This window comes from Alosa alosa, chromosome 14 (assembly GCF_017589495.1).
Source record: "Alosa alosa isolate M-15738 ecotype Scorff River chromosome 14, AALO_Geno_1.1, whole genome shotgun sequence".
NCBI classification, from domain to species: domain Eukaryota; kingdom Metazoa; phylum Chordata; class Actinopteri; order Clupeiformes; family Clupeidae; genus Alosa; species Alosa alosa.
This window is the reverse complement of record NC_063202.1, coordinates 23,313,494-23,325,993: the sequence shown is the minus strand read 5'-3', so window position 1 is coordinate 23,325,993 and position 12,500 is coordinate 23,313,494. Positions and strand designations below refer to the sequence as shown.

General features: G+C 45.5%; 1 protein-coding gene across 4 annotated transcripts in view; it reads left to right on the top strand.

The window, feature by feature from the left end:
* zgc:92242 (uncharacterized protein LOC436899 homolog) overlaps positions 1-7,199 on the top strand; it is a 24,633-nt gene extending 17,434 nt beyond the window's left edge. For all 4 annotated transcript variants that reach the window (XM_048263631.1, XM_048263630.1, XM_048263632.1 and 1 more), the window contains exons 3-6: positions 618-762; positions 912-966; positions 2,326-2,677; positions 6,243-7,199. In XM_048263631.1, coding sequence (XP_048119588.1) covers positions 618-762; positions 912-966; positions 2,326-2,677; positions 6,243-6,409 — 719 coding nt within the window. In that variant the 3' untranslated portion in view covers positions 6,410-7,199. The remainder of the gene's footprint in view (positions 1-617; positions 763-911; positions 967-2,325; positions 2,678-6,242) is intronic.
* Positions 7,200-12,500: the final 5,301 nt, after the last annotated feature.

Below are 12,500 nucleotides of genomic sequence, written 5' to 3'. Positions count from 1 at the left end.
GAGATGGCTGATTAGCACAGTGCTTCAGGGTGGATGGATACACAGTCCGGCCCCGCTGCTTTACGGGGGTTCTGCCTCTTAAAAGCACTGTTTACATCTCTCTCCAAACATGGAGGGAGGAGTCATGGTGATGGGGGGAGGGACTTCTGAGGTGACGGACAACAGGGGGTTAGACCAGGTGTGTGCTGTCGTATGGTTGCTCAGAATGGTGGTTGGAGTTGTATGTGCTTTCTTCTTGTTTCCCTGACTTTTTTACATTATTATATTCCAGACAGTACTAAGCAGCCTGTATATATTTCACCCCCTCCCTCACCCCCCCTCATCTCTCTCTCTCTATACATCATTTACACCAGCACTGAATGCGACACATAGGCTCACAGTGCCCTCTGCTGGTTGCATGAAGTAATTACAACCCATATTCTGAATTGCACCTCCATTCTCAGTAATGTCAATGGCCTTCCCTCCTAAACTATGCCTCCCGGTCAAATTAGAATTTTCAAAACACAAATGTTTCTGTCATGTTCTTCTACATTACTTTTGGACACCTTCTGTGATTGTTGCTTTTAAATGGGTCACAGATGAAGATTACTGAGTGTGAATGTGATGTGTGTTGGCAGGAAACAGAAAGAGTGTGACGTGGCTTTTGGGCCGTGACGGAGACGTCCATGTGCGTGTGATCGGAGACACGGACACGGAGAGATCACCCAAACACCTTCTCGCAGAGCTCAGGCAGAACGGAAGCATCCGGATGAAACACAACAGGTACGCAAGCAAACATACCCTCTCTCTCTCTCTCTCACACACACACACACACACACACACACACACACACACACACACAGCACAGACACGCACAGACACACACAGGCACACAGACATATCTTAATTATATTCATATGCTGTCTCTGCAGTGAACCACTCAAGAACAACCAAGTGGATCAAAACGACATACAGTTGGATCTCAAGGTGAGTGTGTGTGTGTGTGTACATATGCAGCACATGCACTGTGGTCTGGACCGTGACTGTTTCGGCATGTGTGTGTGTTTGAGTGTTTGCTTGATAGTTTGTCTGTTTGATTTTGTGATTGATAGATTGATGGATGGATAGATGCTGTCTATAGACATACAGTAGATATAGATAGATACTGTCATTGATCCCGAGGGACATTTTTATATGTCTTTACATGTCATGTGAATGAAATATATCCATTCATGTATTTATTAATACATTAATGTATTAATATGTGTGTGAGTGTGTGTGTGTGTGTGTTTGTGGAAGGGGTAGCTACATGTTAAAGTGAAGGCAATGAAAGCCAGGTTGTGAACAGTGTAGTAGAGCATGTAACTGATGTGCAGTTATCCCATATGCCATATGCCCCTATGACTATGTGTGTGTGTGTGTGTGTGAGTGTGTGTGTGTGTGTGAGTACAAAGAGCACATCTCGTGTGCGTGTGGTCTTGTGGTCTGGACTGTGAATGTTTCTGCATGTGTATGTTTTTGAATGTGCTTTTGGTAGTTTGCCTGTTTTATTTTCTGTGTGTGTGTGTGTGTGTGTGTGTGTGTGTGTCTGGACTGGTCTCGCTCCCCTGAGCAGACGGGTTTAGGGGAATTAAACGCCATCAGATGGCCTGAGGACGAGTGTGCCAGAGAGAGAGAGAGAGGGAGGGAGGGGGGGCAGAGAGAGAGAGAGAGAGAGAAAGAAAGAGGGATGAGGCACAGGGAGAGAGAGGGAGGGGGGGCAGGGAGGGAGAGAGATGGAGAGGGAGGGAAAGGGACACAGATGGCAGGAAGAGAGCAGAAAGAATTGCCTGCGGTCAGGATGGGGGGATGAGAAAAGAGGAGTGAAAGAGGAGAGGTCCGACCCTCACGGAACCCAAGCCACCGCAGAACCCAGTGGAGCCAAAAGGTCTCACGGTTCCCATGGCAACTGCAAGCTGCCTCCATGACATCACAGTTCCATGCCAGAGAAAGAAAGAAAGAAAGAAAGAAAGAAAGGGAAAAAGAGAGAGAGAGAAAGAGAGAGAGAATGAGTCCTCGGGCCTACTGCCTTGCCTGTAGCAAAATGTAAACACATCTACACCTGTGTCTCTCATATTACATGAGTCTGTCTCACACACACACACACTCACACACTCACACACTCACACACACACACACACACACACACACACACACACACACACACACACACACACACACACACACACACACACAAATGCATGCACGCACACACACACACACACATCGACACAGACACACACAGACACACACACATATACACAGAAATGCACCCAGGGTGGTTGATCGATGCTGTTTTAATTACAGAAACCTGAGAAGCTGTGTGAATCAGGCAGCACGGCGCCCGTCCCAGAGGACCCGAGGCAGGCGTCAGGTTCGCCAAGCCTTGCCAACTGCATGCAGGACAGCAAGGACGACTCCGATGACTCGGGCACCGTAGAGGACGACCTGAAGGACCCCTCAGAGGAGGAGGAGAATTCGGGAAGCGCCTCGGACGACCTCAGCGACTCGGGCGTCTTTTTCAAATCCCACTGCAGGGACCCTGGCCTGTCAATCATCACCCGCAAGCCCCACCCCCAGGACACTCAGCCATCCGTGAAAGAAAGGCTGTCGGTCAAGGAGAAGCCTCTTCCTCAGGAGAGTCAGGGAGGAGACAAAGGTAAGAATAATATTTTCTCATGATGTCCAACATAATTATTTCCACAGTATCTTCTTTATGTCAGAAAATCTCACTCTGTGGAGAAACATGGAGTGAGGTTTTCTGCTGCTGTCATCTATTGCCATCTAGTGGGCATTTCTCTGTAATGACACGTATAAAACGGAATTGAGAGACTTGCTCCCCCTGCTGGTCACAGCAGAAAATATTTCATTCATGCGAATTCACACAATACAAATAAATACTCAAAAGACTAGTCACAAGAGAGTATGTATGTATGAGATAAATAACAAGAGAACAAAACAGACAGGATGGATGAGAGAGAGAGGGAGGAAGAGAAACTGTGACAGAGAGGGGGGGCAGTAGAAAAATGGACAAAAACAAAAACATTAAAAAATCACAACAAAAACAGCAGAATCCTGTGGTCTGTAAGAGTTGATACATGTATGGAGAGTTAGTGATTGGTTGTGAAAATAAGCTGATCGAATCAGCAAACTTTTACATCACGGCATGTGTATATGAGCAACACAGGACAGGGGAATAAGACTGTCTGTATGTCAATGAGGTGTTCACTTGGGTGTGTGTGTGTGTGTGTGTGTGTGTGCGGGCGGGCGGGCGTATATGTGTGCGGGGGGGCTGAGGTGACTGCCTGCGTGCGTTGCATGTATCTCTGGGGCACAAGTTGCGTTTCCATGGTGACAACACAACCGTGGTGGATTGAGAGTGGCTCGTGGGGGAAGGGGGGTGGCATTGAGAGGGCCGGAGGCAGAGGGTGTGTGTGTGGGAGATGGAGTGGTGAAGAGGAGAGACAGATGGGGAGAGGTAGAGGCAGCAGAGAGACAGGAAGACTGAAAGAGAGAGAGAGACGGAAAAGAGAAAGGGAAGAGGGAGAGGAGAAGAGAGGGAAGAGAGAAGAAGAGGGAAGAAGAGAGAAGAAGAGAGGGAAGAGAGAAGAAGAGAGGGAAGAGTGAATGGAGAGAGGGAAGAGTGAATGGAGAGAGACAGAAAGGTGTGTGAGCGACGTCACAGAAAACAGATGCCACACCGTCTCAGAGGAGAGTGGAAGGGACTGTGTGTGTATGTGCTCAAGTGTTTGCATGTATTTGTGTATGTGTGAGTGTGTGTGTGTGTGTATGACTGAAATTGTGGTCCATTTAGGCAAGCTTGTATGTGTTTGTGGGTGTGTGAGAGCGTGTGCTTGTATGTGTATCTGTGTGCGTATGTGTGTGTGTGTGTGTGTGTGTGTGTGCTCCCAGCTCTAACCCCCTAGGGGCAGATCTAAAAATACCCCCTCCCCCCTCTGTTGCTCGGGGCCTGGGCAGCATCTGCTGCCCCCTCTCTCTCTCTCTCCCTGTCCTAAAGTCCTCTCTCTCTTTTTCCCTCTCTCTCTCTCTCTCTCTCTCCCTGTCCTAAAGTCCTCTCTCTCTCTCTCTCTCTCTCTCTCTCTCTCTCTCTCTCTCTCTCTCCCTGTCCCTCTCTCTCTCTCTCTCTCTCTCTCTCTCTCTCTCTCTCTCTCTCTCTCTCCTTGTCCTAATGTCCTCTCTTTCTCTTTCCCTTTTCTGTGTCTCTTCAACTCTCTGTTTTCTGTCTGTCTCTCTCTTGTTCTCTGTCTCCTCCCTCTCCTTCCCTCTCGCTCTCTCTCCTTTCTCCCTGTGTCTCTATCACTCTCTCAGTCAGCCCTGACCCAAAGTCCTCTCTCATTCTGTATCTGTCTGTCTCCCCCCCCCCCTCTCTCTCTCTCTCTCTCACTCTCTCCTCCACTACTCTGCCCCAACCGTGTCCTAAGCTCCCCTAAACCTCAGTCCCCCCCGTTCCTACCCCCTCCCTTCTCCTTTTACACCCGATATGCTATCTCACCCACTGCACTCGTTCACTCTGCCTCCTTCTCTCCCTCGCTCTTTCACCTTGTAACCTCTGTGTTTCCTCTCCATCTTCAGTCGCCCCCTCCTTTTTCTCTCTCTCTCCCTCCCTGTCTCTCTCTCTCTCTCTTTCTCTCTCGCTCCCTTTCCCCTTCCTGCTGAACTGACCTCTGCACCAGCTGTGTCCATGGAGAACAGGGAGAGAGAGAGAGCGAGAGAGAGGGAGGGAGAGAGGGAGGGAGAGAGAGGGAGAGGGAGAGAGAGAGGGAGAGTGAGAGAGAGGGAGCAAGACTTTGACTTATTGACTTGTTATTTATGAAAGAAGTCAAATCAGTCCATATCACCATTTCCAAAAATCATTACTGCTCTCCACTGCCCCCACACACACACACACTGTGATTTTCCCTAGATAGAACCTAGAACCTCATAAACACGTTGTAAATGTTTTGCCGTTGTGAGTTCTGAAACTGGTCATCCATATAAGGGTTTTAAAAAGGAAAAGTGACCCAAAGACAGGCTAGAGATAAAGAGGTCCACTGGGCAGCTTGTCTTTGTTGCAGCGCCGTGGCAGCCCTGTTGATTAGGAGATAGACTGGCTAAATGGCCGCCTCCAGTTCATTACTGCCATTGACCCAGTTCTGTTCTGTTCAGCTCAATACAATTTTATTCACGTCCATTCATTTCTATTGACTGTCCCATAGGTGGCAGGATAGAGAGTGGTGGTCAGTTAAGCACACATGTAAATCACCACTGATGTAAACACGCATAAACAGCCACCATCCATTATCCCTGAGTCTGGAGAAGAGCACATGATTGGCTGTCACATTACTGATTACTGATTTGATGGGGTGACAGTCAACACATTACTGAATACATACTGATGATGCATGTTTTACATTATTGTGTAACACGTTTAAATTTGTGTGTATGTGTGTGTGTGTGTGGTCTGGTGTGTATAACATCTGAAGTTCCATGTGTGTATGTGTGTGTGAGTGCACCCGTGTGCTTAGCGTGTGCAGTGAGTGAGTGAACTCATGCATGTCCTGAGGTGAAATGTCCATCTTTTCCCTCTAACATACGATGGGTAATAGCACCAACTACAATTCTCTCCATATTTCCCTCTCTCATGATCATACTCTAGTTCTCTCTGTTACGGATGTAGGGGTTGATTGCTTTTGCCTCATCTCAATATGTTAATAAAGGATACATTTTAAAAAAGTACCTAAAAGATTCTATGTTTTCAACACATTGCAAAAAAGGGAAACTCAAACCTCTCTTCTTTTCCCTTTCTCTTTCTCTCTTTCCCTCTCCATCTCTTTCCCTCTCCCATCTCTTTCCCTCTCCCATCTCTTTCTCTCTCCCTCTCTCTTTCTCTCTCCCATCTCTTTCCCTCTCTCTTTCTCTCTCCCATCTCTTTCCCTCTCTCTCCTTCTCTTTCCCTCTCTCTAACTCTCTTTCCCTCTCTTTCTCTCTCCTTCTCTTTCTCTCTCCATCTCTTTCCCTCCCTCTCTTTTTCCCTCTATTTCCCTCTCCCTCTCTTTTTCCATCTCTCTCCCTCTCTTTCCCTCTCTCTTTCCCTCTCCCCAACACCCTCAAAACATTTTTAGTTTTGTGACTGATGATGTAAATGCCTTATACTTACACTAATTTAGTACATTTAGTAAACCTAGCAAACTGATTCTTAAATTATCTTTGTGTGTCTCCTGTAGATGTCTCTAAGGACACGCCCTCCTCCTCCCTCCATGGCAACCGCGTGGCACAGCTGAGACGAAACTTTGGTGTCGCCGGTAGCAACAGCGTGCCCACAGGTGTCAAACCTCCAGTGCCCACCAAACCAGCTCACCTGCAGCGCCAGTCAGTCACGATGTCACGATGAGATGACACATACACACACACACACACACACACATCTGTAAATAAACACACCACAACACACAAGCAACACCATGGAGGCATGCTTACATACATGTACATAAACACAACACATAAAGGTCAATAAATGAACCAAACATATTTTCCCCATTGCTCCAGAGACTTGGAGACACTATGGAATACACAGAATATACTTCAGCAATCTCTGAAGGTGTCTTGCATGTGTGTGTGTGTGTGTGTGCATGTGTGCGTGTGTGCTAGTGTTGCTTACATAAGCACTGTAAATATGTTCATTTGTATAGTAATGCCACTTCCACACCTGCCCCCATACAAACACACACATTCAGTATTCATATAGAGAGTATACAAAGGATACAGCATGCCTGATATGCTCCATTGTATGATTGACATGGTCAGACTGTGTGTGAGGTGGTCATTAGATCTCCACTGGCACTATTCAAGTGCATTATAAGGAAACATAATGTGTGTGCTTGCACTATGGGGTGTCCTGAGGTCAAATTTTGTACATGTGTATTGGCCATATGTTTAAAGCCAACAGAAATATGTCCCCTTTGGCGCCCTGTAGTATGTCTTTTTCAATGTCCCACCTGAAACATGGTTGCAAACCCCTACTACAGCACTGACATCTGTCTCTCTGTGTGTCAGACTCCTCCAAAGGGCACGGAGACCAAAGTTTGTACTGTATAGTTTTATACTGTGTCATGTTGGGTTTGTATAGTTTTATACTGTGTCATGTTGGGTTCTTGAGATCAATAAAAACCTTGTACTGGTCATTACAGACTTGTGGAGTTATTTGTGCATGTGTGTCTGAACTGTTATGCTTTTAGCTGATTTCGTTTGCAGAAGTGTGTGTGTATGTATGTGTGTGTGTGTTTGTGTGTGTGTGAGACAAAGAGAGAGAGAAAGAAAGGAGAGAAAGAGAGAGGAATCAGATATGCAGCTGTGACAGTGAGATCTGTGGCCATTACAGTGTCCTGTGGGGAGAACAGAGATCATCAGGTCAAATTCTCCAGCCACAGTGTGTGTGTGTGTGTGTGTGTGTGTGTGTGTGTGTACCCGTGTGCACACATTAGAGTTTATGCAAGTGACCGTGTTTGTGTATTTAGGGAACATGTGTGGGAAAACATAGCCTGGGTTTTCCCATGATGCCTTGCGCGCGCGATTTAATTCACACTGCTAGGCAGCCTGGATACTATTGAGCAAATTTTTGCCTCAGTTAGGGGACCAATCACAGAACGGAGGGAGGGCAGCAAGACGATGTTGACACACCGTAGCCGTTATGAGCCACGTACAGATGCATTTGATAGACATTCGTAGCGCCCAATAAACGGCTCTGGGCATTCCTAAACCACGTTTCAAAATCGAGAAAATGAATGCCTAGTTCCCAGACACCGTCTCATTTGATATGAGGGTATGACGTTAGCCAGGCTAGGGAAAACAAGCAAGTTGGCGATAGTGTGTGTGTATGTGTGTGTACTGTGTAAGGGAGACATTTTGAAGAAGGAGGGAAAAGGAAGGAAGCAAGGAACAGATATGGGGGCATGGTAGAGGGAGCATGGCAGCAACGACAGACACTTGGAAACACACACACACACACACACAGACAGACACACTGTAATGTTTTGTCCTTTCAATTGCTGTGAGCTGATTGGATGGAGAAATATGAAGCTACAGTTGATACTGTCTCATTGTTAAAGTATTATACAGTCTGAAAGAGATTGAAATCTTTGCATTCCCATTGATTTCTGGGGCTGCTGCCAAAATTATAAACTCAGGAGGCACAAAAATAACATTTTTAGTTTGACACTGTCCACACCAAACATTATGAGAGCCTCTCATCTGAGCCATAAATGGCCAATGACCACCGTTTACCCCTACACTGGTTGGCTACAGTACTACCTGGTTGTAAACAGCTAATTGATAGCAAAATCTTTGACAGGAGAAAAGCAGACGCTAACTGGCTAAAGGGTTTTGGGGTGGAGGTGATGGAGGTGGAGGTGGTGTTAGTGATCTGGTGTTCCACATTGAACACCTGAAGGCTGTGAGTTAAGTCCCATGGGCTGCCACCATCGTGCCCTTGAGCAAGGCACTTAGTCCCAGCTGCTCCAGGGAGACGGTCCCTGTTCTAGAGAAGAGCATCAGCTTAATGACAAATAACATAAAGCTAAATAAAGCCTGATCCCCCTCAATGACAAATCCGCTGTACGGCAAGGTAAAGCTATACTATCAGTTTTGATATCACTGCATGCCATGAACAATTCATATATGATGGGGATGTGGGTTTATTCCCCTGTGCAAGTAAAGTAAGTGATCTTTAAAGGCTTCATATGCTGCTGTTGACATCTGGCACATGTTTTACTTGTCCTACGTGCTCTGAGGGTTTGCTAACATGTCAGCTTGGATGGGAGTAGCTTGCTGCTGCTAAATCAATCACACACACACACACACACACAGAGTTTAGACATACCCGATCAAACACAGAATGCTTTGTGTCATTCACCTTTTCTGAACAAGTGTTTATGGGTAGGCATGGCATGGCAAAAACACACACACACACACACACATACACACACACATGCACACATAAACGCACGGCCACATACACGCGCATACACACACAAACACGTGTACACACACACAGCATGTCAAGGCCTCTGTCTGTCCTTGTGTCTCTCTTTGTGTTTCTGACTCACTGATCTAAAGTCCTTCACCCACACATTTCATAAGCCCTGCTTATGGAATATCACAATACGGACTAACAAATGGCACACCCCTCTTATCACAGCACCAAGGCCTGTGGAGCATCTCAATACTGACTAACAAATGGCACACCCCTCTTATCAAAACACAAAGGCCTGTGCTGTCTTCTGTTTAAGTCTTCTGTGTTGTTTGTCATATAAGGGTGCTTAATGGATGATTAGCTGACCTTTGACCAGGATGTCAATGACATAACTGCCCACACACTTCCTGCCTCTGGGACGTAGAACCAGTACCACTCCAACCCACATTCATTGCGTCCTGGTTCACCATGTCAGTAATAAACACTGACGGTGTTTACTCCATGCTGCTGTTGGTGTTCAAGGCCTCAAAGGACCAGACATCACCAGACACGTGGCTTAGTTCATCTGCACACTGACACGTTCTTCTGCGTAACCTTCCCATAACCTTCCCGTAATAGTCTGGGCCAGAGTCCTGCATGGGTCCATTTTTGAAGACCCGCACCCGCAAAGTTCAGCACCAGATCCGACCCTTCACTCGTGATAATATCAAATTTTCAAACAAGAGAATGACCATTAATGTTAAGATGACGCTGGACTCTTACTGCTAGTGCTATTTCTGTCTATGATATTTGATATCATGGGCTCTTTACCAGAGTGCATGGTCTGGTGATCATCTGAAACAGTTCACGGAAAGCAACCACACACACACACACACACACACACACACACACACACACACACTGGTGGTCCCCTGTAACAGTTCAAGAAAAGCTTCAGCTATCATGTTTCTGCTTGTTTATAAATCATTGCTGAGGTCACCTATCTAATGAGGACATTTTTCAGACTGAGTAGCTAATCTAGAGTATAGTTTAAGAGCTCACATCATGTTTAACCTTTTTGGGGCGACACCCTGTAACACTCATAGATAGATTATGTGATTTGTGTATACGCACTGTAACACTCATAGATCATGGGATTTGTGTACACTCATAGATAGATCATTTGTGTACACTCATAGATAGATCATGTGGTTTGTATACACTCATAGATAGATCTTGTGATTTGTGTATCCAATGATTTATGATATAGATTATTTACATTATTTATTTTGGTGTTATTATAAAAGCATGCTCCACTGATCAGGCAACTGATGTGTTTATTGTCTTTAAAACCAAGCTGAGCTCAAGCTATGGCATTCGATCTCAACCAATATCATTTAGGTTGGTAACCTTATTTAGGAGACTCCAGTCTTCCCTCTCTTGCTCTTGCTACCTCTTCCTCTTCCCTCTTTCCCTCTCTTGTGAGGAAGAGGTAGCAGAGGGGGGAGGTGGTGACGAGTCTCTGCTTTAACTGCAGGGGTCCCCACTGACATCTGACATGTGAAGCGGGAGGTGAACAGCGCACAGAAGCGACCATTAATGCAGTGCACTTACACCACACACAACCAAGTCAGTACACTAGTGCACTAACACCACACACAACCGAGTCACACACACTAGTGCACTAACACCACATACAACCAAGTCAGAACACTAGTGCACTAACACCACACACAACCGAGTCACACACACTAGTGCACTCAACACCACACACAACCGAATCACACACTAGTGTACTTACACTACACACAACCAAGTCACACACACTAGTGCACTAACACCACACACAACCAAGTCAGTACACTAGTGCACTAACACCACACACAACCGAGTCACACACACTAGTGCACTAACACCACACACAACCGAGTCACACACTAGTGTACTTACACTACACACAACCAAGTCCCACACTAGTGCACTTAGACCGCACACAACCGAGTCACACACACTAGTGCACTGAACACCACACACAACCAAGTCACACACACTAGTGCACTTAACACCACACACAACCGAGTCACACACACTAGTGCACTTAACACCACACACAACCGAGTCACACACACTCTGTTCATACAGATCATTCACTGAATACCCTACACTTCACATTAACGGCCTGTCAAAGCATGTGCTTAATGCTTATTCATCTCCATGTAAGCTGTGCATTTTATATGAGTGCTTTCTAACAAGTGTAGAGGGGTTGAGGTCAGTGTTAGTAATGGTCATCACATGTGATATATATAGTAAGTAAGAACACAGTAATAACACTTATATGAAGTGGGGCCATTTAATCAGTTCCAAAGTGCATCATCAATGTGTTCTAGTGTCCTTGTTTTGGAGTGTGCTTGTGGTGAAGTATGCTTGTGTGCTAGTGAAGTTTGGTGCTTACGTTGTAGTGCCTAGTGTTTGTACTGTGTGTGGTAGTGCCCTAGTGTTGGTGTGGTAGTATGTGTTGTAGTGTGTGTTGCAGTTTGTGTTGTAGTGTGTGTTGTGGTGTGTGTGGTAGTGTGTGTTGTAGTGCCCTAGTGTTGTTACTGTAGTGTGTGTTGTAATGTTTGTTGTAGTGTGTGTTGTAGTGTGTATGGTAATGTGTTGTAGTGTATGTTGTAATGTGTTGTAATGTGTGTTGTAGTGTGTTGTATTGTGTGTTATGGTGTGTGTTGTAGTGCCCTAATGTTGGTGTTGTAGTGTGTGTTGTAATGTGTGTGGTAGTGTGTGTTGTAGTGCCCTAGTGTTGGTGTTGTAGTGTGTGTGTTAGTGTGTGTTGTAGTGTGCGTGGTAGTGTATTGTAGTGCCCTAGTGTTGGTGTTGTAGTGTGTGTGGTAATGTGTTGTAGCGTGTGTTGTAGTGTATTGTAGTGTGTGTTGTGGTGTGTTGTAGTGTATGTTGTAGTGCGTGTTGTAATATGTGTTGTCGTGTGTGTTGTAATGTGTGTTGTAGTGCCTTAGTGTTGGTGTTTTAGTGTGTATTGTAGTGTGTGTTGTAGTGTGTGTTGTAGTTTGTTTTGTAGTTCCCTAGCATTGGTGTTGTAGTGTGTGTTGTAGTGTGTGTTGTAGTATGTTGTAGTGTGTGTTGTAGTGTGTGTTGTAGTTTGTTTTGTAGTTCCCTAGTGTTGGTGTTGTAGTGTGTGTTGTAGTATGTTGTAGTGTGTGTTGTAGTGTGTTGTAGTGTGTGTTGTAGTATGTTGTAGTGTGTGTTGTAGTGTTGTAATGTGTGTTATAATGTGTGTTGTAGTGTGTTGTAGTGTGTGTTATAATGTGTGTTGTAGTGTGTGTTGTAGTGTGTTGTAATGTGTGTTATAATGTGTGTTGTAATGTGTGTTGTAGTGTGTGTTGTAGTGTGTGTTGTAATGTGTGTGGTAGTGTATATTGTAGTGTGTGTTGCAGTTTGTGTTGTAGTTCCCTAGTATTGGTGTTGTAGTGTGTGTGGTGCTTGTGTTGTAATGTGTGTTGTAGTGTGTGTTGTAGTGTGT